This window comes from Pecten maximus, chromosome 7 (assembly GCF_902652985.1).
Source record: "Pecten maximus chromosome 7, xPecMax1.1, whole genome shotgun sequence".
NCBI lineage: Eukaryota > Metazoa > Mollusca > Bivalvia > Pectinida > Pectinidae > Pecten > Pecten maximus.
The window spans coordinates 12,531,093-12,558,153 of record NC_047021.1 but is presented as its reverse complement, the minus strand read 5'-3'; the positions used below and the strand labels follow the sequence as shown (position 1 = coordinate 12,558,153).

Genomic DNA, 27,061 nt, shown 5'->3' with positions numbered 1-27,061 from the left:
TCTGACCACTATGACCTCAAATGTGACTCAAGGTCATTTCTTATCGACCAAGGAACGTAAGAGTCTAATATCTAGATAATATATGTATTAAGATATGTTAATATCGTAAGAACGAGCCATTTGAGTATTTTTCAAGTTTGACCCCCCCCCAACTCCACCCCCTCGACCCAAGATATGGATGGTTTTGGAGGTGGAGGAAAGCTGGAGTACCCAGAGAAAAACCACCAGCCTAATTAACAGATGAAATTTCAGATTTCTTAAAATTTTATGGCGGAATTCACCCAATTTCAAAATGGCTACTCTGGGAAAAGTTTGAGCTGAAGGACCCAACTATTTGCGATTAAGTGTTATATGAGAGCCTTACCTTTTGTTATAAATCATAATTGCCAAATCAAATTCAAGAATTTTAATGATATACTCCAAACTCCACTAAAGTCAATGGAAAATCAATTGGTTGGTTGGTCCCTATACAGGCCAAGTTGTTTGTGACCTTGAAAATGGATCAAGGTCATTTCTTTCAAAATTTTGAGGGGCTCCATACCAAAGAACCTATAGCTACCAGCCAAATATCTTAATTTATGACCTTTTTGTTAATTCAAATGTTTTAACAAATGACTCCATTCTAGCCATTTTTCTTTCATCTAAATAAACAAGGAATCACGAATCTGGCTTTAATACTGTAATATTTGTTCAAAATGGACATTAATATACATTGGATTAGTTTCTCACGGTATGTTACAAACAAAACAACATTATCATTAATGATTCTGCTGTAAAATCTGATAAATTCATCAGGAAAACTGTTTTGTTCAATTGTCATTACATTATTATAATGAGAAACAATATTTCATCGTTATTGTATAAAAGTGTTCATATCATAAGGTCTCCACATTTCTCTATGTATATATAAAGTCACAATTTTTATGCTAATGTTTTTGAAAGATGTCGGTCAAGATGTTATTACAACTATCTTTTTTTTCGCCATTAGGTTTTCATGAACGTTTTTTTTTTGCTTGTAAATTATTGTAAAATCACAACAGAAAAAATAGGAAAGTACATGTATACAAATTTGTGTGTAAGCCATAAGTTAGATATAGTTCATTACCTATTTTATACTAATGCCCCTCTTTTCAAACCAACGCTGAACTATATAACCTCATATACAGTTATACTATTCGGAATATCTCAACAAATTACAAATTTACGTAGTTAAGGCTGATACACAGTGTTAATTACACATATATACATTTCATTTACATTGTACACATCATGATCACTGCAAGATGAACAAAAGTAGACACAACCTACATAGACTAAATGTTATATTACCGGTAACATATAATTGACACCTGTTATATATGATCCTGTTACTGTGTATCAGGTGAAATAACTACATAATGAAAACAGATTTAACTTCATTGTACAACAAAATGTCAACATCATACATACAGTTACTGACAGTATTAACAATAAATTGCTAACATCATCACATTTTAAGTTCAATTAATACAGACATTTAAATTATATCATCAACAAATTTAAAATATCACACAAGTTGCCATCTAACAAACAATATTTACAACATTTCAAGCAATTTTTTTACACAGTATTTTACAGGTAGATTTCATTAGGATAGAAGCAATGTGTACGTAATTTCTGATCATGAGCCTCTCCCACACTTGTGTGAAATTCTTCTTGTACATGTTCCAATTATTTTCCTCTCAACCATTATAACTCCCACTTCTTTAACATTCTCTTCCTTACGGGACAAATCACACTTTTAACTCCCCCATTGATGTTTTAATTCCAGCATACTCGTGGTATCTCTTGATTTGTTGAGAATTTGTCAAAATAAATAAATGAATGATTAGAGAAGATGGTTAACAGAAGACTGTTTCACAATCTTAATTGTAACAGAATCACGATCAGATTCAGCAACATGGAGATGCAATTATAATACTTAGTGCCATCATATAACTGTCTAGGCAACACTTTTAATGCCTTAGGCACTGTTTCTGTATACGCTGCTTTCAAAATTCTTCAATATCTTCCTCATTACATGTAAACAAGAGACCAGGAATTTGTCCAATTTTCACATCCGTTCCATTCCTGCTGTATTTCGACTTGCTGAAGCTAAATTGTACAGAGCCAACAGACACAGATGACATGCCGTTCTTTCCTTGATAAGTGTCCAGTCCCTCAGAACTAATAAGTTTCACAACTAGAATGTGTTTTTTGGCCTTCGGTATCTCAATCGGAACTTCTAGCAGGACTGGATACGTGTGTTGACTTTCACTAGTCTTCAGAGAAGTACGACGTGTCACAATCTCTTTTTCGGAACTATCATAAACAGAACATGTGACATCATAAACACCTTCACCAATGTAAGATCCATATACCAGCACACCATTTAACTGTATACTCCTGTTACATGTGAACGCGACTGCATCAGGCTCCCCACCACAATACCATGATCCATCCTCATACACTGTCCTGTATCTCATACAGGTCTGTATGGGTCGAGTGTCCGACTCACTGTGGAAAGAATCACTGCCTGAAGAAGTGTTATTTGCAAATCTGTTACGTGTGATAAAGGTTTCAATCTTTGATCCTGTCTTATAAAAGTATTTGAACAATTCTACCTTTTCAGTGTCATTTAAAATGTCCATATCTGCTACTATATCTGTGAAATATTTCTCTCCAAGGAGAGGAAACCTGATTTGATAAAGGAGAGGTCCAAGAGCCTTTCGGACATTGGCTGGAGTCACTGGCCAATCCTTTCTTTCACATTCTCTATCTGCCCACTTCTCAACACAGATGAGAACGGTCTTTTCATCTACCTGTATTTCGTCAGATTTGAGTATACACATTAGAGAAGTGGGGCTGAGTTCCAAGAAGTCCTCAGACTGTATCACATCCTTTGCATGGCTACAGATGTAATCCATACATTTCCTTTCTAGATCCTTTTCATCATACATGTGAGCCTGTTCCAGGATGGCACATATGTTCTCTGACGACTGGTCCAGCTCGAGATACTGTATGCATTTTCTAACCAGAGCTTGGATGGAATACTTCTTGGCCGCATACAACAGAGGTAAAACCATGTGTGGCTGTATGTCTAGTTCCTCACAGTACAGAAACCTGAAAAAAGCACATAAGCCAAAAAACATGTGGGATTATGTTGTTTTGACACCAAACGCCTGATAGCTCAACAAATTTTCAAATTACTATTACTGAAAATTATTGTAAAATGAACATTTTTTTTTCTTTATATTACATCTTCATATTTGTAAAAACAAATTACTTTCATTTGCCACAATAATGAATTATATATACATGTAAATGTAGTAATCATGTAATTTAACCTGCCTTTTGCATCTCATTTTCAATAAAATTCAAAATGATTCATGGGTACTATTTTCATTTGTAACCTTGCCCTGTGATCTGGACCATAATGATCTTTATCAATATTATTTCTTTTTTTATGTTTGTTGTAAGTTCTAGTGTTTGTAAGTCTCTGACTCTAATACAGTACCTGTCTAGTGTTTGTGGGTCCCAAGCTCTAATACAGTATCTGTCTAGTGTTTGTGGGTCTCTGGCTCTAATACAGTATCTGTCTAGTGTTTGTGGGTCCCAAGCTCTAATACAGTATCTGTCTAGTGTTTGTGGGTCTCTGGCTCTAATACAGTACCTGTCTAGTGTTTGTGGATCGCTGGCTCTAATACAGTATCGTCTAGTGTTTGTGGGTCTCTGACTCTAATACAGTATCTATCTAGTGTTTGTGAGTCTCTGGCTCTAATACAGTATCGTCTAGTGTTTGTGAGTCTCTGGCTCTAATACAGTATCTGTCTAGTGTTTGTGGGTCTCTGACTCTGATACAGTATCTGTCTAGTGTTTGTGGGTCTCTGGCTCTAATACAGTATCTATCTAGTGTTTGTGGGTCTCTGGCTCTAATACAGTATCTGTCTAGTGTTTGTGGGTCTGTGGCTCTAATACAGTATCTGTCTAGTGTTTGTGGGTCTCTGACTCTAATACAGTATCTGTCTAGTGTTTGTGGGTCCCAAGCTCTAATACATTATCTGTCTACTGTTTGTGGGTCTCTGGCTCTAATACAGTATCTGTTTAGTGTTTGTGGGTCTCTGGCTCTAATACAGTATCTGTCTAGTGTTTGTGGGTCTCTGGCTCTAATACAGTATCTGTTTAGTGTTTGTGGGTCTCTGGCTCTAATACAGTATCTGTCTAGTGTTTGTGGGTCTCTGACTCTAATACAGTATCGTCTAGTGTTTGTGGGTCTCTGACTCTAATACAGTATCTGTCTAGTGTTTGTAGGTCTCTGACTCTAATACAGTATCGTCTAGTGTTTGTGGGTCTCTGGCTCTAATACAGTATCTGTCTAGTGTTTGTGGATCGCTGGCTCTAATACAGTATCTGTCTAGTGTTTGTGGATCTCTGGCTCTAATACAGTATCTGTCTAGTGTTTGTGGGTCTCTGGCTCTAATACAGTATCTGTCTAGTGTTTGTAGTTCTCTGACTCTAATACAGTATCTATCTAGTGTTTATGGATCGCTGGCTCTAATACAGTATCTGTTTAGTGTTTGTGGGTCTCTGGCTCTAATACAGTATCTGTCTAGTGTTTGTAGTTCTCTGACTCTAATACAGTATCTATCTAGTGTTTATGGATCGCTGGCTCTAATACAGTATCTGTTTAGTGTTTGTGGGTCTCTGACTCTAATACAGTATCTGTCTAGTGTTTGTGGATCGCTGGCTCTAATACAGTATCGTCTAGTGTTTGTGGGTCTCTGACTCTAATACAGTATCTATCTAGTGTTTGTGAGTCTCTGGCTCTAATACAGTATCGTCTAGTGTTTGTGGGTCCCAAGCTCTAATACAGTATCTGTCTAGTGTTTGTGGGTCTCTGGCTCTAATACAGTATCTGTCTAGTGTTTGTGGGTCTCTGACTCTAATACAGTATCTATCTAGTGTTTATGGATCGCTGGCTCTAATACAGTATCTGTCTAGTGTTTGTGGGTCTCTGGCTCTAATACAGTATCTGTCTAGTGTTTGTCGGTCTCAGGCTCTAATACAGTATCTATCTAGTGTTTGTGAGTCTCTGGCTCTAATACAGTATCGTCTAGTGTTTGTGGGTCCCAAGCTCTAATACAGTATCTGTCTAGTGTTTGTGGGTCTCTGGCTCTAATACAGTATCTGTCTAGTGTTTGTGGGTCTCTGGCTCTAATACAGTATCTGTCTAGTGTTTGTCGGTCTCAGGCTCTAATACAGTATCTATCTAGTGTTTGTGAGTCTCTGGCTCTAATACAGTATCGTCTAGTGTTTGTGGGTCCCAAGCTCTAATACAGTATCTGTCTAGTGTTTGTGGGTCTCTGGCTCTAATACAGTATCTATCTAGTGTTTATGGATCGCTGGCTCTAATACAGTATCTGTCTAGTGTTTGTGGGTCTCTGGCTCTAATACAGTATCTGTCTAGTGTTTGTGGGTCTCTGGCTCTAATACAGTATCTATCTAGTGTTTGTGAGTCTCTGGCTCTAATACAGTATCGTCTAGTGTTTGTGGGTCCCAAGCTCTAATACAGTATCTGGCTAGTGTTTGTGGGTCTCTGGCTCTAATACAGTATCTATCTAGTGTTTGTGGGTCTCTGGCTCTAATACAGTATCTGTCTAGTGTTTGTGGGTCTCTGGCTCTAATACAGTATCTGTCTAGTGTTTGTGGGTCTCTGGCTCTAATACAGTATCTATCTAGTGTTTGTGAGTCTCTGGCTCTAATACAGTATCGTCTAGTGTTTGTGGGTCCCAAGCTCTAATACAGTATCTGTCTAGTGTTTGTGGGTCTCTGGCTCTAATACAGTATCTGTCTAGTGTTTGTGGGTCTCTGACTCTAATACAGTATCTGTCTAGTGTTTGTGGGTCTCTGGCTCTAATACAGTATCTGTCTAGTGTTTGTGGGTCTCTGGCTCTAATACAGTATCTATCTAGTGTTTGTGAGTCTCTGGCTCTAATACAGTATCGTCTAGTGTTTGTGGGTCCCAAGCTCTAATACAGTATCTGTCTAGTGTTTGTGGGTCTCTGGCTCTAATACAGTATCTATCTAGTGTTTATGGATCGCTGGCTCTAATACAGTATCTGTCTAGTGTTTGTGGGTCTCTGGCTCTAATACAGTATCTGTCTAGTGTTTGTGGGTCTCTGGCTCTAATACAGTATCTATCTAGTGTTTGTGAGTCTCTGGCTCTAATACAGTATCGTCTAGTGTTTGTGGGTCCCAAGCTCTAATACAGTATCTGTCTAGTGTTTGTGGGTCTCTGGCTCTAATACAGTATCTGTCTAGTGTTTGTCGGTCTCAGGCTCTAATACAGTATCTATCTAGTGTTTGTGAGTCTCTGGCTCTAATACAGTATCGTCTAGTGTTTGTGGGTCCCAAGCTCTAATACAGTATCTGTCTAGTGTTTGTGGGTCTCTGGCTCTAATACAGTATCTATCTAGTGTTTATGGATCGCTGGCTCTAATACAGTATCTGTCTAGTGTTTGTGGGTCTCTGGCTCTAATACAGTATCTGTCTAGTGTTTGTGGGTCTCTGGCTCTAATACAGTATCTATCTAGTGTTTGTGAGTCTCTGGCTCTAATACAGTATCGTCTAGTGTTTGTGGGTCCCAAGCTCTAATACAGTATCTGTCTAGTGTTTGTGGGTCTCTGGCTCTAATACAGTATCTGTCTAGTGTTTGTGGGTCTCTGACTCTAATACAGTATCTATCTAGTGTTTATGGATCGCTGGCTCTAATACAGTATCTGTCTAGTGTTTGTGGGTCTCAGGCTCTAATACAGTATCTGTCTAGTGTTTGTCGGTCTCAGGCTCTAATACAGTATCTGTCTAGTGTTTGTGGGTCTCTTGCTCTAATACAGTATCTGTCTAGTGTTTGTGGGTCTCTGACTCTAATACAGTATCTGTCTAGTGTTTATGGATCGCTGGCTCTAATACAGTATTCTGTCTAGTGTTTGTGGGTCTCTGGCTCTAATACAGTATCTGTCTAGTGTTTGTGGGTCTCTGACTCTAATACAGTATCTGTCTAGTGTTTATGGATCGCTGGCTCTAATACAGTTTCTGTCTAGTGTTTGTGGGTCTCTGGCTCTAATACAGTATTTGTCTAGTGTTTGTAGGTCTCTGACTATAATACAGTATCTGTCTAGTGTTTGTGGGTCTCTGGCTCTAATACAGTATCTGTCTAGTGTTTGTGGGTCTCTGACTCTAATACAGTATCTGTCTAGTGTTTGTGGGTCTCTGGCTCTAATACAGTATCTGTCTAGTGTTTGTGAGTCTCTGGCTCTAATACAGTATCTGTCTAGTGTTTGTGGGTCTCTGGCTCTAATACAGTATCTATCTAGTGTTTGTGGGTCTCTGGCTCTAATACAGTATCTGTCTAGTGTTTGTGAGTCTCTGGCTCTAATACAGTATCTATCTAGTGTCTGTGGGTCTCTGACTCTAATACAGTATCTATCTAGTGTTTGTGGGTCTCTGGCTCTAATACAGTATCTATCTAGTGTTTGTGGGTCCCTAGCTCTAATACAGTATCTGTCTAGTGTTTGTGAGTCTCTGACTCTAATACAGTATCTGTCTAGTGTTTGTGGGTCTCTGGCTCTAATACAGTATCTGTCTAGTGTTTGTGAGTCTCTGGCTCTAATACAGTATCTGTCTAGTGTTTGTGGGTCTCTGACTCTAATACAGTATCTGTCTAGTGTTTGTGGGTCTCTGGCTCAAATACAGTATCTGTCTAGTGTTTGTAGGTCTCTGACTCTAATACAGTATCTGTCTAGTGTTTGTGGATCGCTGGCTCTAATACAGTATCGTCTAGTGTTTGTGGGTCTCTGACTCTAATACAGTATCTATCTAGTGTTTGTGAGTCTCTGGCTCTAATACAGTATCTATCTAGTGTTTGTAGGTCTCTGGCTCTAATACAGTATCTATCTAGTGTTTGTGAGTCTCTGGCTCTAATACAGTATCTGTCTAGTGTTTGTGGGTCTCTGGCTCTAATACAGTATCTGTCTATGGTTTTGTGAGTCCCTCTGCTCTAATACAGTATCTGTCTAGTGTTTGTGGGTCCTCTGGAATCTAATACAGTATCTGTCTAGTGTTTATGTGATCCGCTGGACTCTATTCCAGTATCTAGTCTAGTGTTTGGTAGGTTCTCCTGCTCTAATACCAGTAAGTCTGTCTAGTGTTTGTGGGGGTCTCTGGCTCTAATACAGTATCTGTCTAGTGTTTGTGAGTCTCTGGCTCTAATACAGTATCTGTCTAGTGTTTGTGAGTCTCTGGCTCTAATACAGTATCTGTCTAGTGTTTGTGAGTCTCTGGCTCTAATACAGTATCTGTCTAGTGTTTGTAGTTCTCTGAGCTCTATACAGTATCTGTCTAGTGTTTGTGGTCTCTGGCTCTAATACAGTATCTGTCTAGTGTTTGTGGGTCTCTGGCTCTAATACAGTATCTGTCTAGTGTTTGTAGGTCCCAAGCTCTAATACAGTATCTGTCTAGTGTTTGTGAGTCTCTGGCTCTAATACAGTATCTGTCTACTGTTTGTGGGTCTCTGGCTCTAATACAGTACCTGTCTAGTGTTTGTGGGTCTCTGACTCTAATACAGTATCTGTCTAGTGTTTGTGGGTCTCTGGCTCTAATACAGTATCTATCTAGTGTTTGTGGGTCTCTGGCTCTAATACAGTATCGTCTAGTGTTTGTGGGTCCCTAGCTCTAATACAGTATCTGTCTAGTGTTTGTGGGTCTCTGGCTCTAATACAGTATCTGTCTAGTGTTTGTGGGTCCCAAGCTCTAATACATTATCTATCTAGTGTTTGTAGGTCTCTGGCTCTAATACAGTATCTATCTAGTGTTTGTGGGTCTCTGGCTCTAATACAGTATCTGTCTAGTGTTTGTGGGTCTCTGGCTCTAATACAGTATCTGTCTAGTGTTTGTGGGTCTCTGGCTCTAATACAGTATCCTGTCTAGTGTTTGTGGGTCTCTGGCTCTAATACAGTATCTGTCTAGTGTTTGTGGGTCTCTGACTCTAATACAGTATCTGTCTAGTGTTTGTGGGTCTCTGGCTCTAATACAGTATCTGTCTAGTGTTTGTGGGTCTCTGGCTCTAATACAGTATCTGTCTAGTGTTTGTGGGTCTCTGGCTCTAATACAGTATCTATCTAGTGTTTGTGGGTCTCTGGCTCTAATACAGTATCTGTCTAGTGTTTGTGGGTCTCTGGCTCTAATACAGTATCTGTCTAGTGTTTGTGAGTCTCTGACTCTAATACAGTATCTGTCTAGTGTTTGTGGGTCTCTGACTCTAATACAGTATCTGTCTAGTGTTTGTGAGTCTCTGGCTCTAATACAGTATCTGTCTAGTGTTTGTGAGTCTCTGGCTCTAATACAGTATCTGTCTAGTGTTTGTGGGTCTCTGGCTCTAATACAGTATCTGTCTAGTGTTTGTGAGTCTCTGGCTCTAATACAGTATCTGTCTAGTGTTTGTGGGTCTCTGGCTCTAATACAGTATCTGTCTAGTGTTTGTGGGTCTCTGGCTCTAATACAGTATCTGTCTAGTGTTTGTGGGTCTCTGGCTCTAATACAGTATCTGTCTAGTGTTTGTGGGTCTCTGGCTCTAATACAGTATCTGTCTAGTGTTTGTGGTCTCTGGCTCTAATACAGTATCTGTCTAGTGTTTGTGGGTCTCTGGCTCTAATACAGTATCTGTCTAGTGTTTGTGGGTCTCTGGCTCTAATACAGTATCTGTCTAGTGTTTGTGGGTCTCTGGCTCTAATACAGTATCTGTCTAGTGTTTGTGGGTCTCTGGCTCTAATACAGTATCTGTCTAGTGTTTGTGAGGTCTCTGGCTCTAATACAGTATCTGTCTAGTGTTTGTGGGTCTCTGGCTCTAATACAGTATCTGTCTAGTGTTTGTGGGTCTCTGGCTCTAATACAGTATCTGTCTAGTGTTTGTGGGTCCCTGGCTCTAATACAGTATCTGTCTAGTGTTTGTGGGTCTCTGGCTCTAATACAGTATCTGTCTAGTGTTTGTGGGTCTCTGACTCTAATACAGTATCTGTCTAGTGTTTGTGGGTCTCTGACTCTAATACAGTATCTGTCTAGTGTTTGTGGGTCTCTGGCTCTAATACAGTATCTGTCTAGTGTTTGTGGGTCTCTGGCTCTAATACAGTATCTGTCTAGTGTTTGTGGGTCTCTGGCTCTAATACAGTATCTGTCTAGTGTTTGTGGGTCTCTGGCTCTAATACAGTATCTGTCTAGTGTTTGTGGGTCTCTGGCTCTAATACAGTATCTGTCTAGTGTTTGTGGGTCTCTGGCTCTAATACAGTATCTGTCTAGTGTTTGTGGGTCTCTGGCTCTAATACAGTATCTGTCTAGTGTTTGTGGGTCTCTGGCTCTAATACAGTATCTGTCTAGTGTTTGTGGGTCTCTGGCTCTAATACAGTATCTGTCTAGTGTTTGTGGGTCTCTGGCTCTAATACAGTATCTGTCTAGTGTTTGTGGGTCTCTGACTCTAATACAGTATCTGTCTAGTGTTTGTGGGTCTCTGGCTCTAATACAGTATCTGTCTAGTGTTTGTGGGTCTCTGGCTCTAATACAGTATCTGTCTAGTGTTTGTGGGTCTCTGGCTCTAATACAGTATCTGTCTAGTGTTTGTGGGTCTCTGGCTCTAATACAGTATCTGTCTAGTGTTTGTGGGTCTCTGCTCTAATACAGTATCTGTCTAGTGTTTGTGGGTCTCTGGCTCTAATACAGTATCTGTCTAGTGTTTGTGGGTCTCTGGCTCTAATACAGTATCTGTCTAGTGTTTGTGGGTCTCTGCTCTAATACAGTATCTGTCTAGTGTTTGTGGGTCTCTGACTCTAATACAGTATCTGTCTAGTGTTTGTGGGTCTCTGGCTCTAATACAGTATCTGTCTAGTGTTTGTGGGTCTCTGGCTCTAATACAGTATCTGTCTAGTGTTTGTGGGTCTCTGACTCTAATACAGTATCTGTCTAGTGTTTGTGGGTCTCTGGCTCTAATACAGTATCTGTCTAGTGTTTGTGGGTCCCTAGCTCTAATACAGTATCTGTCTAGTGTTTGTGGGTCTCTGACTCTAATACAGTATCTGTCTAGTGTTTGTGGGTCTCTGACTCTAATACAGTATCTGTCTAGTGTTTGTGGGTCTCTGGCTCTAATACAGTATCTGTCTAGTGTTTGTGGGTCTCTAGCTCTAATACAGTATCTGTCTAGTGTTTGTGGGTCTCTGGCTCTAATACAGTATCTGTCTAGTGTTTGTGGGTCTCTGGCTCTAATACAGTATCTGTCTAGTGTTTGTAGGTCTCTGGCTCTAATACAGTATCTGTCTAGTGTTTGTGGGTCTCTGGCTCTAATACAGTATCTGTCTAGTGTTTGTGGGTCTCTGGCTCTAATACAGTATCTGTCTAGTGTTTGTGGGTCTCTGGCTCTAATACAGTATCTGTCTAGTGTTTGTGGGTCTCTGGCTCTAATACAGTATCTGTCTAGTGTTTGTGAGTCTCTGGCTCTAATACAGTATCTATCTAGTGTTTGTGGATCGCTGGCTCTAATACAGTATCTGTCTAGTGTCTGTGGGTCTCTGGCTCTAATACAGTATCTGTCTAGTGTTTGTAGTTCTCTGGCTCTAATACAATTTCTTGATCTCTGGTTCTAATACTGTTTAATAAAGTTATCTCTAAAACTTACATTAATAAAGCCTTGAATATCTCAGGTTCTATATCAGGCAATGCAATGTCAGAGCTTGTCTCAGCAAGTGGCCCACAGAACATTGAGTAGAACACACAGCTTCTACTGATAAGGATGTACTTGTGTACTGGAATACGTACACGATCCTCTCCAACTAGGAAACTCACATCACAAGCAATCTGATTGGTCAACATGTAACGGTTACAAGCCAATGCACTCTTGTTGGACTGCCAGTCTTCAACAGTAACCCCGGCCATCACTTGTGATCTACAATGTATAAAATAATTGTAAAATAATCAGAGAACATATAAACAAGTTGTCAACCAAGAGAATGGCTGTAACATGGCACCAGTTTTAAACAATAACATTATTAACAGGAAATCATTACTTCTTGATTTATTTCATTTAGTGAATTCACTTTATTGCTGAAGTGATATCACTTCGAAGTTTGAATAAGTGATATCACTTAGACAACTAATTAATAAGTGAGCTATATCACACATTAAAAACTTTTAAGTGATATCACTTACATCACTTTAACTGTCAAGCAAGGGAGTCAATTTTGGCTTTTTCATTCATTATGAGCTTAAATGGATTCACAACACTGCTGTCAGACTTTGCAAACGCACATGCATATTGTACAATGTTTATGCATACATATCCACCTGTTGTGTTTGTGAGACAAAGTGAGAGTACACGTGTCTGCAACTCACATTTTGGCCTGTTTAACTTGTTCTGTGTTTGTATGTCCAGTTATTTACCCAGGAAACTCTAGATCTATTGCAACTTTGTATAGGCCTGCTCCTACTGATCCATTGATATGTGATGGCAGTGAAGTCATATAGCTATATAGGTCGCAGTAGCATTTGAGAAACAAGATCTTATAATTACTGAGGCAAGATGTTGATCCTACCAGAAAATTGACATATCTATATGCTTGGTATCCATATAAATTTTATCTGTTTGTCATAAAAATGCAATAACTTCTTTTCTGTCATTGGATATATGGGTTTTAGGATAGATGGTCATATATACTTACTCTTACGTAGGTCAATGTTAATATAAATGTGCCATGAGATAATGTGTGTATACAATATTAATGTCAACAGGCACATTGAAGTAAATCTATGCCAGGGTCTCTTAATTCAAGACCTAAAATTGTAACTTTACAGTCTTGTGGTGACCTGAACACAAATTCAAATATGAATGGATATATACACTGTACATGTATGTAGGTCTACATCAGAGACTTGTATATCAGATATACAAGTATCTGGTACATGTAGTGACATCACTGATGATCAATATCATGTAGCATGGCTTCACTCTAAGATAAGTCAATGGCATGAAATGTGTGTTCATGGCATTTGAAGCATTTCCCTGTAGTTTGTTCTCTAAAGTACAGTACATCACAAGATTTTATTCAATTGGCTATATGCATAATTTATCTACGATACCATTTATATACTGATATATCTATTATAGATTTTTAATCTATATTAACAGGCGATTAAAATTCTGACTGCACAGTGAGTTATATATACATGGTATCCTATACATTTTTAAAGACAAATCGAAAGTCCATACTTAGCCCAATTTTGTTGCCTTCGATGTGTCAGTCTCGCACCTGCTGTGCAGGGGAAATAACTCTCAGTAGAAAAGCTGGCAATTTTCGTGAAATATCGGAACATCTCTGATATTTTCATCCATTCCATAGGAAGAAAGACGATGACATATGAGTGTGGGACCTTGACCTGACCCAGGCGATAAGGACAGCGGCTGGACTATACGGTAGGTGGTACAGATTAGGCCAATGTAAAAAACTTTTGAATGCACAAACAAATAGTGTCTTGCCAGTTTGAATTATCAGTAGTTCCTAATGAATACGATGTATACCTTTAAGTATGCCATCACTTGATTCAGTAATTAGATAACCAGGCGATCAGGGACCACATGCGTGATATCGGATACACGCTAACAATAACATCACATGTACATGTACAGTTACTCTACTGAGCGCTGTTAAGTTAACACTTTGCGTACAGTACAGATGGGACCAGACACATGCCGAAACGTCTCTATTTAACATTTTTTAGTCAACTACTGCGGCTGATGATCAGTGTAGAAGTAGATCTATATATATATGAGGCGTTAGAAAAATCATCAGTTCTACTATTCAAGATGTCTATATATTTGGCTACATGACTACACATACCAAATACATTACGTTATATAGTAGCCCGAGTTTTCTCTGGCCCTGTCACCATGTCTGGTGTAGGGCCGCTACACCACACCAGACATGGTGACAGGGCCAGAGAAAACTCGGGCTAGTTATATAGCTGGTTATGTATTATATACTGTATATAAAGGTTGAAGTATTTTCCCTGCAAGTTAATAAAATGGTTTCAGTTAACATTTAAGTAATGATTATTATCAAATGTGTACTCTTCTAGACTTGGTACACAATACTTACTGTAGGATGAGAACATACAATATTAATGTATACTGTCACCACACTGAAATTCCTCAACTTATTTGGATACGATGGTATGTACATGTATGTATGACACTTTACATAATTTATTCTGTCAAAGGGCTAACCAGAGGTGACTGCATATACTATATAGGAAAACAAGTCTTTTTTTATTGTTAGAACAATTTATAGTCTACTGCAAAAAAAAAAAAAAACCCAACAAAACATTAAATACTAGACCTAGACACTGTTGGGGTGATGAGGTAAATTTCATAATCACATATATACAGTGTATGGTCACACTTATGCATGTGTTACTACACAAGGACATAAACATGGTCTCTAGCTAAACAATCAAACTCAACAGTTTCTGCAGGGGGCTTTTAACAGAAGACCTTAAACTCTTAACAATGCTGTAGATAGGACACAGCAAAAAAAATGAAGGAATGGAAATAAACTCAACCATTCTAGCCAATTTGTGCGTCATCAGTTTCATGGTCCACCCTTCTTTAGGGAGAAGAGAATAAGGTGTAGCAGACTTAGTTTTGGCACTTTCTTGTCCCTGTGCGAACAGAGAGGAACAAAGACAATTCCTATAATTCTGTTATTGAAGATCCTTGTCCGACCAGACTGTGAGACATTCTGTTGCTGTCATATTTAAGCAATAAACTGCCTAGATGCGGCAAACCTACTGGTATAACTGCCACATGTGTCACAGACAAACAATCATGGTGCGCTAGCGCGCACCATTCAGTTTGTCTGTGACACATGTGGCAGTTATACCAGTAGGTCTGCCGCATCTAGGCAGTTTATCGCTTATATTTACGTTCTATTAATGAATCGCAAAAATAAAAAAATATGAAAAAAATCTTCCAAAAATTCAAATTTCCCGCTTTCTACCGTCAGGTCAGGTGAATATCTAGAACGGCGCACAAGTAACAGCTGACGTCACGCGCAATTTCCTACACTATTTGAAAAGACGAAACAACGCTATCTTTTTATATTCATTTGTTTTAATACTTAGAACATATTTAATTCAATATTGAAAAACAAATCACATTCATACAATAACTATTGAAGTGTCATAGAACATGTTAACAACTGTAGCAGGGCAACTTCAGTTATACTCTCATAGATGAAGCTGCTTTTGGTAGGGATTTACTAGTAATATATAAGGGCATTGCCACACCAAATGTAAATATCAGTTGTTATCTACTGAACTGCATTTACATTTAACATACAAATGTGAATGCCACACGTGGACATAATCAAGATTGGTAAATTCTATATTTAGATTTTTTTCTTCCATATGACAGAACAATGTTTATGACCCAATGCCTATAGATATCAAAAGCTTATTGATTGCAAGAAGTTGAACATGAATCAATTATTTTAGAGTTTTTGTAAGTCAAGAGTCAAGAAATTTTACTTAAAGTCACTTATTAGGATAATATAGTAACATTAGCACTGTAGCTCTATTCTTGGGCATGTCACTGTATCAGTACAATATTATATTAGTTGTTTAGGAGGCCACGGTGGCAGAGTGGTTAAGGTGTACCGACACTTTATCACTTGCCCTCCACCACTGGGTTGTGAGTTCGAAACCTACGTGGGGCAGTTGCCAGGTACTGACCGTAGTCCGTTGGTTTTTCTCCGGGTACTCCGGCTTTCCTCCACCTCCAAAACCTGGCACGTCCTTAAATGACCCTGGCTGTTAATAGGACGTTAAACAAAAAACAAACCAAACAAAGTTGTTTATAGAACTAGTTCATAAGCAATGAGGAAGTTATTTTTTCTTAATATCAATTGTTCATTACATTTGTTTAATATTAAAATAGTCATGCCTGTTATGTTTCAGAAAAGGCTAGGGACAGTTACCATAAAACTTATCTCCATCTATATCAGCCATACAAACTTACCATCATGCAGGGGGACAGTCAAGTCAATGGGAATGACCACCATATTCAAGTCCTCACCATGGATAATGTCAATCCTCGGGTTCAAGAGATGCAGTATGCTGTGAGAGGCCCAATTGTGGTAAGGGCAACAGAAATTGAGAAGGATCTGAAAAATGGTGTTAAGAAGCCATTTACCAATGTGATGAAAGCTAACATCGGCGATTGCCATGCCACTGGCCAGAGTCCAAACACTTTTTTACGCCAAGTGATTGCTCTCTGTTCTTATCCCCCATTGCTTGAGTCTTCAGATTTTCCAGAAGATGCCAAAAGCCGTGCCAGAAGAATACTTGGCGGATGTCGTGGGAGCAGTGTGGGATCCTACAGTGCAAGTGCTGGTGTGGATACTATCCGTGAGGACATTGCAAACTACATTAGCAAGCGTGATGGTATCCCTAGCAAAGCAGAGGATGTAATTCTTTGCACAGGAGCCAGTGATGGAATCAAAACCATTTTGTCAATGTTAATGACTGGAAAAGATGGCAAAAATCGTGCTGGGATCATGATACCAGTACCACAGTATCCTTTGTACTCCGCCACGCTGACAGAGTACAATGCTTATCCCATACACTACTATCTTAACGAGGAAAATAACTGGTCTCTGGACCTTGATGAACTGAAAAGAGCTCTGAATTCATGCAGAGGAGAGTGTGTCCCTCGTGCCATCTGTGTCATTAACCCAGGAAATCCCACAGGCCAGGTATTGACCAAACAAAATATTCAGGATGTCATAAAATTTGCATCTGAAGAAAATTTGATGATACTTGCTGATGAAGTCTATCAACATAACATCTATGCCAAGGGATCAGCCTTCTTTTCCTTTAAGAAAGTGTTGACAGAGATGGGTCCACCATACAACAGGGTAGAACTGGCATCCTTCATGTCAGCCTCCAAGGGATATCTGGGAGAGTGTGGCTTCAGAGGAGGATACTTTGAGGTGATCAACATGTCACCCGATGTTAAAGCTTGCCTCCTGAAATTTATTTCTGCCAAACTTTGTCCACCTATTCTTGGGCAGGCTGTCATGAGTGTTGTTAGCAATTTCCCAACCTTAGAGGAGCCTTCTGGAGCTCTCTATGCCAAAGAGAAGGAAGAAGTTTTAGCAGGCTTAGCTAGAAAAGCCAGGATGGTAACAGACTTGTTCAACTCTATTGAAGGAATCAAGTGTAATGAAGTACAGGGGGCTATGTATTCTTTTCCAAGGATTCTACTTCCTGACAAAGCTGTGGAGGAGGCAAAAGCTCGAGGCCAGACACCTGACTCCTTCTACTGTTTTCAGCTCCTCGAGGAAACTGGTATCTGTACAGTACCAGGGAGCGGTTTCGGGGAAAAAGAAGGCACCTACCATCTCCGCATGACCATTTTGCCACCTGAGGGAGAAATTAAGGATGTTCTTGGTCTTTTTAAGGAGTTTCATATGAAATTTCTCAAAAAGTATCAGTGAATTTGAAGGTGAGGTCTTTGATATTTAGTACTCTTTATCATGTTATAGTTAAAGGTTAACTTCACACTACTCTAAGAGTAATTAAAATGTGGTCAGTTCTATTATAATAACACTAATTTCTGCTGAAATTCTTTATGGATTTATTCACATAATAGAGGAGACAAATATTTTGAAGATTGGTGTTTAAAATGTATAAAATGTTGTGTGCTGTGTACCTCCGGGTATTTTCTTTGTCCTGATGGATTTCATCACTGAATAGTAATGTAGTTTGTTTGACGTTCCTTGCAGAGTTCCAAGCCTGACCTGTATATATGTGATTTCTGTCTTGAGAATATACAATGGTGTTCATCATCAACGAAGACCACAAAGGACACCAGTAGGTGTGTTAGGTATTACATGTATTCACTAAGGTTGGTTGATAGTCTTTTTTTCATAGAGTGCACATTTAGTGCATAATTATTGGACCTATCTAAACATCACATACGTATCAAAAAAAAAATCTGTTCATTTTCCCTAGGGTAAGTCTGACAGCAAATATATAAATAACTGATTATTTCTTTTCCATTAATTGAGGGAATGTGTTGTCCAGGCTTGATACAAATAAAAGGTCTTTACTCAGCAATGACTTATCAACAATATATACACAGGTTTAACCTGTACTGGGGCCTTTATCATTGTCATCCCATTTCAAATATATATATTTAAATATCTCAAAATAATGAAAGAGTTGTTGTTGTGAACCAGTCCTGTCTAAAAGAATATAGAGCTCCTGACAGAGGTTCCACCCTTTACCACAGAGGACCTGTGTAGTGTCCACCACCCTTTTTGTTTCATATATAAGGGCATGTGTTGAACATGATACCATGTACCTCTGTAGGGAGCAGAATTTCAGGCTTATTTGGTACCAGGTTTTCATCAAAAGAATTTTCAGTACTAAGTATTATGATGTCAAGATATTAAACGTAAAGATTAATTAATTGTAACAAAAGTCCCACAAACAATGTTTTTTTTAACCAAAGTTATTTTATCCTTGTCATCCAAATTCTTGATAGTATGAATTGTAATATGTAATCTTGAACATACATGTACCAGACAACTTGTCAAAAGGAAAGCCTTTCTTTCCTAAAGAGCCAGGATAGCTTTTATGTTTGGTCATTAGAAAACAAAAAGTTATCATTATAATTCCTAAAGTTCTCATTGCAATGTTTTTAAATCTTCCAAATAATACAAGATGCCAGTGTGTCTTCAAGCCATTTTTTATCAAAGATTATAAAATGATTAATCACTTGTGTACATTGTTTTAAATGAACTATCCCATAGTAATGTTGGGCATTATACAGACTGTTATGCAGAATAGAGATTGCACATGAATCACATTTATTTAATTGACGGTGCTAATTTTTTAATAGTTTATAGATTAACAATACACAGTGTTCCTGAAATACTAATATGTATTGTGTTGAAACTAAAACAGTACACAGCTGAAATACTTATGTATTGTGTTCATTTTGGCTGTGCTCCCAGGGCACTAACCTAAACCATGACAACCTCCTCTATAAACAGTTTTGGACATATGCCAGGACCTGCGGCCTGAACCTATTTCAGGATTGACAAAGTGAATACCACAGTCCTTTGTAATATAAACTTTATTTATTTTACAAACAATTGAAAGACAAGTTATATCAATTTATATTATTCACACTTGTTGGCCTGCATGGCAGCATGCAAGGGGTCTTACCATACTGTGGGAGGGAACCAGAGTACAGAGGGGAAACCCATGTGGTCAGCTGGCAGGTGACCCCAAACCTTTTTAGGTCCGATTGGGGAATTGAACCCTGCCTGCCTATAGGTTTAGGGCCTAGCACACAAGTACAATACAGAGGCAACAAGTGCCTATAATGTCTACATTGTTTTGACATCATGACATATCATGAAGAATACTGTATGATATGGTCAGTTTTTGAAAAAGATAATTTTGCAGATTTTGTAAACTGAAATAATTACCCCCCAATTATATTTTGTTCAGAATATCATTATATATTTGCAGGCTACCTTTTACAGTCATTGTCCTCAAATAAAAGTAAGTCTGTCTATAGAATTTTTTAACTTGGTTCATAATGACGGTTTGCGAAATAAACTCTTGAGTAAAATCTTGGCATAGATATACATCTATATCTATATAATGCATTTGATGTACGCATGTGAGCAGGTGATATTCAATTTAGTCATGTACAGGTTAAATGTGTTCATCAATTTCAAGTAATGTTTTTTTTTTTATGTTAACTTGATCAAATGTTCACATTGTACATTCAGGGAACTTTTTTTGACTAAACTCAGAAAGTGTGTTTGTTAGCTAGGCCCAGAATTATTTATTGCTTTGTGACTACCTGTTTTAAGTTGTTTGAAGGAAAATGGTTATCTTATGTTGTCATAGGTACTTAACTTTGATTAATCCATTCAAAATAGACATTCACATCAATATGACATGCAAATGTTTTTAAGTTTGAAGCATTTCTGATTCGTTATTCAGCCATGGATTTTAAGCATTTGAAGAAAACTTTTATCGACCAAATATTTTAAGAGATGGATTGATAAAGCAGGATTTCCTTGTATTACTGTAATAATTTTTTAAGGACAGGTTAATCATATTTCTTTTGCCAAAACAATTGATTAAGCATATTTTGCCAATCAGCAGATGACTATTGATTAGAATTGTTTGATTTTAGGTAGTGGATTCGTTTATATTCTAGGTAAGTTAATTGGTAATATACCTTAATAGGTTGGTATGTAACACTATCACTCATTAGTCCTAATGAGATCACATGACGCCATTTGTTTCTTTAGAAATACCCTATGACATCACTGAGGAGTCAAAATAATGTTTTGTGAGGTCCTTGGAATCTTATATTGACAAACATAAAAATTATGTCATATGTGCTGAGATGTATTTTTAGCAGAGGTTAATGTAACATTCCACAGACCTGGCGAAACGATATATTGACCTCCCGGTGATGAGATGATTTTTTTTTGATTTTTTTTTTAAATTGATATAAATCATATAATAAAGTAAATGCAGATTTTAGTTTTAGGCAATCCATGGTTTTACTGACCTGCCCTGAACTATATCCCCTCGGGGAATATTGTCCAGGTCAGGTTCTGTTTGCCATGTTTGCCCTCAACCAAAGTCTGTATTTGTATAATGTACCTTACTAGGCAGGTGTAATTATATAAACTCATTATAATCCTGAGAGAAGATAACATGTACATACTGTACATGAACAGGATGTAGATGAAATAAAATATTATAGGTACTTTTTAATCTGCCTAGAGGTAGCTTTCATACATGTATACATTTGTACTTGGATCATCTTACATTAAGAAATGTAGGCTTTTCTGGAGAATTTTATACAGACCTGTGTTCATATTAACTTACACAAATTGTATAGAATTTGTGCAGTAAATTCCCAGAGTGTTATAAAGAATGGCCAGTGTTGCGTGGTTTTCAAGATTTAGATTTCACACTTCTAATTTTTTATTAAGACCTGCTTGTATGGTATACCTCAATTTTTACATAAATGTACATTACATGTGTATAAATGCTTTTATTAAACAGAAAGGGGTCTTATCCTATAAACATTGCATGTATTTAAACAGATTGATAATTTAAAGCTACAAACGACATCATTTGACTGTAAATGTCTTTAATTTTTATATTATTTTTGCATGCTGTTTTTTACTAAGAGGACCACATACATGTATAATTAGAACAGTTAACATAAAAAAAGTGGTTAATCATATTTTTATTTCATCCTCCCCCGCCCCTGCCCCCGCCCCTGCCCCTGTCCCCCTCTCCCTTAGTAATCCTAACCTTACTTGAACCAAGCTGTGTACAACGCACAGCCAGAAAAAAGTTCTTTTAAAGTCACCTTGTAAAGATGTTTGCAGTGTTGTAATACTGTATTTATTTGCCATTGTAAGCAAATAAATGGGTCTGACAAATGTGATAAACAGAGGATATACATAAATGTAGGTCGAATAGATTAGATTGCATAGCAAAAGCAGCCATAGAAATGGAACTATCACCAAAGCTGTTTCTTCTTTTTGTTAAAAGCAATGTGTTATTTACAACTTCTTCATGTTTTATTGAGTTGATTTTTTTTTTGATCTTACATAATACAGTCATGATTGCTATTTTAATTAACTGTGTGATAATTATAACTGCCTATTTCTGTCCAATTTTGTTTTTAAATCAAAATGTCTTAAAGATTTTGTTCATTATTTAAGATATTCTCATTTATGAATTTAATGGAAATATAGGAAATCTGTAACCATGCAGTCCATTTTATCAATGCTCTACAAATGTATATTATGTCAGACAGTGTCAAACAAGTCTTTGGTTATATGTACTGTTTCTGTTCATTAGTATATATGACTGAAGCACACAAAAAACAAACCACACTGACGTACAGAAATAAAAAAACAACTGAATATGTCAAAATTTGCCAAAATATATACGTCTTATTAATAGATAGACAGGCTAAAAGGAGTGCAAGCGGTTTTTACAATGAAAACAGATGACAGTTCTACTGTGAATATTGTTATGTAGAGAGTTGCTTTCCCATGCATTTTTTAAGATAGAATTAATCATGAAAAGCTTAAAAAGTAGACAATATAGCAAAAATGAGTCTTTAGAAGAAAAAAAAAATCACGAAAATACGATTTTTCGAAAAAAAACCTACAAACAATGAACCTTCAGAGAGACAACAAAACCTACACACTATTTTCATATCATTTTGTGGATTCAGAGCAAATTTACACCTTTATCATGAATATGAAGTACTTTAAAGGACATGCAGAAATTTTATAAAATTGTGTTCTATAATTATAGAAGTATTTCTTGCAGGATGAAACGTACTGGATGTTGCAATCTTTTAACACCTTTATCAGAACTGTTTTATTGGTGTGCTCTTCTAATCTGTCCTCAGTAGATTACATACAGCTGTGATATAAACCCTGTTTTATTACTGTTTACTGTCAGCATTTTGCTATTCCAGCATGTTATTAAGTTTATCAAGTCCATTCCCTTATAACTAGTTTCTTAGTTGTTGTTGTTGTTGTTGTTATGACTGCATATTCAATAATCTTTTATTTATTGCAGTTATTTGTTAGCTGTTAGACGTTAAGTGTAAATTCTCTAGTTTTAGTTGTTTTAGTGTAAAGAAACATTATAGTTTGACCATACAAGCTAGTCAGTGGTATAGAGTCAGTCTGATATTAGCAGCTCTATTTGTTTTATTATTGCTGAATATTGGGACATACTTATGTAATTCCATGTATCAGAAAAAAATATGTACTAATGTATGTACCAGTTATTTTGTAATTTTGTAGTGACCATCTTGATTGTTTTAATTACTGGAAATTGCCCTTTTTCAGAAATTTTGTATTAGGGAATATTTGAAAGATGAAGATCTCATGTAACTAATCAGTTATTAATTAAGTACCAGTATTTACACTATCTACATCTTGTTTATATATATACACCTATATAGAGATAACAAAAAATCAATTCCTTGTGAAGGGAAATATAAAAAGCAATACAACTTCGACTTTTCCGCAGAGCCTTTCTACCTTCATAGGCTCTTTCAGGCAGACTGCATATGAAGAAGATTTGAAATTCTTGTTTTCATTAAAATGAGCCGATGCAAAATTCAAGTTAGTGTGTTTTGATCAAACATAACGAGACCTAAACGTTTCGTCATAAATTGATATTGAGAGTGTTTTTTTAACAGCGTGGTTTTATTGATATGTAAGTAAGATTGATGTTATCATATATAATACATTGTACAGCACATGATTTTTGCAAAATTGTAGTTTAATACTGGTATGTAGAATGTAGGATTCGTTGTAATTCTTTAAATTTAGAAAAATAATCATGTAAGGGCAAGGGGGTAAAAAGTGAATGAATTCAACAGTAAATGAGGTCACAGCATAGAATGAAACTCATCATTTCCCAACTAAAACTTAAATGTGGATGGACAGGGTGACTCATCATTATAATAGGGTCAAACTACAATATCTGTATGGAGTGATTTAACATGACACATCGTTAAGAAGGTCAAACTGCAGAGTCTAAGTTGATCCTACAATTAACTTTTTGACAAGAAAATAGATAATTGTGTCTTTTCCTATAAATAAATCCATAAAAATAAGTTAATTATGTGTATTCATTTATTAGGATTTATTAGGAAACATTATGGACGCAGGCTGAAAGCCTCTATATCCATATCCAGTAAATTACAAAGAAATAATAATTAGATAATATCAGTCCGGTGCAATGTACATGTGGCATTTGGAGATTATTGTTCTTTATATATAAACCGGTTATTTTTCCAATAATTGTCCAACAGGATTTCAAACTGATAAACAGTTTCTGCATTTATGACATGTTGGGAAAGACTGTTCCAGAGATCAACAATTCATATAACCATTTCAAACCTTGCTGGACTTTTTAAACTCTATAAATAAAACTTGATTGCTCAGTAAAAACAAATCCATTTCTCCATGTATCTTTCGAACCTCCAACTGCAGCCACATTTTACGATGATGTAGTACAGGCAGCATGTCGACTGATAACGATATAATTTGTAATTACATCTATTTTTACGATATTCCACATTGAAATAATATTCTAGTAAAAAGAGTACCCACGCTTTGTACATTTAAGGTTGAATTACTCTGTAGCGAAGGTTGAATGACATAACATTTAATATGATATATATATTTTTATAGTATTTTCATACACGGAAACTAGATGTCACCCGTTTAAAAGTATTGACATAATTAGTATTCTAAATTTTAATTTAATACTATTAATACATATACGACTTACTAAGAAGTCGATACATCGGTTATATGTCTCAACCAAAAAATCAAACATTACCCACTTTATATTGAAATTACGTTATGTGATATCCTTTATTGAAAACGATATAATCCTGTTTAAAATCCTCGTTATTGTTAAGAGTTCTCTGTACTCCTTTGTTCATGGTGATATTTTTGTATATGTTATGTTAATGAAGTATGTCCCATTGGTAAAGGAATTCTCTAGTCCTGTTACAGAAGTAATGTACATTTGTAAATGTATTCAGGTTTTTTTTCTTCAAAATATCCGTTAACTTTGTTTACCTACCGCGCAAACGTCTACATATGTTGACATTATGCACACGACACTTTACTTATACACACACACTTGTGTCTAGAATATTGCTCTAATTGATATAGGTTAGCCGTGACTCATCCTCATCAACAAAGAAACTTACATAACCCCTCAAAGAGCTTTAAGTGTATTGTGTATCGTCTCCGTTTATATAGATCTGTGTAACTAGAGGCAATGATTGATTTATATCCATGATCCATTTATGCTAGTTTTATAGAACCAGATAACATTTAAGATATATAATACTCTAGTGCGAAATAAAATTCCATATCAACTAGCTTGAGAATATGTCGGGAAAATGATTATGTACATCATGAAAATACACCGTACTTATTACTTTAACGTTCAGGATATAAAATTATGATGCATATTTTAATATGATTTTTTTGTACACTGATTGGCTTGGATGTCGCAAAATAATCTGTTGGTGTTGAAATATATAATATGTTTTTACCTTGTTACGATTGCCAACTGATAGGATACCACGAAACAACGTTAACGTTTATGATGAAAAGAAGTATGGTGTTGAAAATAACTGCATGAAATATCAATCTGGTCTGTCAGACATTCGTTACCTATAAACATCTACGAATATAGTGACTATGTGTTAAAAAGAAACACTATATTGATAAAGAATAATCACGTGACTTTAATAAAGTTGATACTATTGATATTGTTCGAGACTGCAAATTAAGGACAGCAGATGATATATAAAGCAAACCGTTCACAATATTTTCCTGAAAGTAGATCAAATCAGGAATAGCCAATATGTTTCATCACGATTTAGGGATTATACTAAATATCTGATGTTTATTGTAAGGGCCAAGAGCGTTACATCTTCGTAGGTTAAACAGGAATTCAATTATATTAAAAAATTGACATGAGTAAGTAATACACAGATATTTCGAAATAAACATTTTTGCTTGAATAATACGTGTAAACCAATGTGACAGCTTTGTCGCAGATGTACATATATACGTTTATTGACTTGTTTTGAATTAAAAGAATTTAACGCAATTTACTACATGAAATAAGTGCCAATATACCCATGATAAAACCTTTTAAAGCATGTATATGCTGTTTATGTCATCTGTGAGGTGCCGTTGTTCAATGATATGGTACATCGTACATACATGTATAATTTTGAGTGTTCATATTAACACTAATCTGTTCAAGGTTTTTGTTTGAAGTAGAGTCACTATTTCATGTGTTCATTTAGACTAATCCAGCAGCTGCCTTCTTCTTGTGTTTAATTTGTTCACATTTTTTTAATGTTGAACCGATTAATTTTGTGTGATTAAAACAAGGGTACAATATATTTCCTCCTAAAATATTTATGACATGGTAGTACGTGTATATATTCTAAAGAGCTTTTATTTGAATTTCTGATGATTGTGTAATATTTCTAATGATTGTATAATATTTCTGCTTACATAATAATAACTGCCTTGTGTTATACCATAGCTTATGCAAAATAGCTTGAAAATAAAATGTTTACAAATTCCGCATTTGTTTTTTGTTCCTATTTAATGTTCATGCCATGGATTTGACTACAGATATGGTAGTGGATAGCGTTGATTACATATTCGTCTTAGAGGTGTGAATTCCTTTGTTTTAATGAGCATGATGATGTATTGATGATAGGTATAGTTTTATTTCAATTTGAATTTATCGAACTTTTTTTTCTTAATGTGTATTTAGAAATTAACACCCTTTAATACCAAATGGAATGTCCACTTTCATCCTTAGGACACTCAGTCTCGGTCGCGCAATGAATTGAATTTCATGGCTACTTAAACTTCTAGAAGTTACATATTTAACACTTCTTTTCAAATTTAGTTGGAGAATGCCGATAAAACAGCAACGGTGATATATAATTTTTTTTTTCTGTATCATGCAATTTCTTCGTCCTAAGTCTCGTCAGTGATGCTAGGAGCTAAAAGTGTCTTTAAAGGCGGGGAAAACTGAACAGAAGAATGATTGTTTACGCCGGGTAGTAGTGAACTGATTTGGATATTCGTGCCAAGTCCCTGTGTATGGCGCAACAATCTTTTCTCTTCAATGTGATATATGGCAATAGATAATATAATCGTTCATAATATATATATATCTAGTGATTATCTGAGGTTAAAGGTTGTTGATCGTTGGTGGATCGTCAGTTTCTCAGAGTGTTTGGGATATACATGGTACAGCGTCAACGATTGGTCTACAGCAGTCGAACTACACATTGGTGGTATTT

General features: G+C 36.6%; 2 protein-coding genes across 2 annotated transcripts; one reads left to right on the top strand and one right to left on the bottom strand.

Moving 5' to 3' along the window:
* Positions 1 to 391: 391 nt before the first annotated feature.
* LOC117331635 (BTB/POZ domain-containing protein 6-like) lies at positions 392 to 13,842 on the bottom strand. Its single transcript, XM_033890465.1, has 3 exons — positions 13,322 to 13,842; positions 11,735 to 12,001; positions 392 to 3,141 (listed from the first exon to the last, which is right to left on the bottom strand). Exons 1-3 carry the CDS (start codon positions 13,447 to 13,449, stop codon positions 2,031 to 2,033), a joined length of 1,506 nt encoding a protein of 501 aa, XP_033746356.1. The 5' UTR covers positions 13,450 to 13,842; the 3' UTR covers positions 392 to 2,030.
* Positions 13,486 to 26,326, top strand: LOC117331636 (alanine aminotransferase 2-like). The gene is made up of 3 exons (XM_033890466.1): positions 13,486 to 13,525; positions 16,066 to 17,614; positions 17,895 to 26,326. The coding sequence occupies exon 2, from the start codon at positions 16,131 to 16,133 to the stop codon at positions 17,604 to 17,606; it is 1,476 nt and encodes a 491-aa protein (XP_033746357.1). The 5' UTR covers positions 13,486 to 13,525; positions 16,066 to 16,130; the 3' UTR covers positions 17,607 to 17,614; positions 17,895 to 26,326.
* Positions 26,327 to 27,061: the final 735 nt, after the last annotated feature.

Excerpts from the sequence above, each read along its gene's own strand:
- LOC117331635 (XM_033890465.1), bottom strand. The coding sequence starts at position 13,449 with ATGGAATGGATGAAAATATCAGAGATGTTCCGATATTTCACGAAAATT. Across the intron at positions 12,002-13,321 it reads AGGCAACAAAATTGGGCTAA|ATCACAAGTGATGGCCGGGG; the intron begins GTATGGACTTTC and ends TATACATTGTAG. Across the intron at positions 3,142-11,734 it reads ATATTCAAGGCTTTATTAAT|GTTTCTGTACTGTGAGGAAC; the intron begins GTAAGTTTTAGA and ends TGCTTTTTTCAG.
- LOC117331636 (XM_033890466.1), top strand. The coding sequence starts at position 16,131 with ATGCAGGGGGACAGTCAAGTCAATGGGAATGACCACCATATTCAAGTC.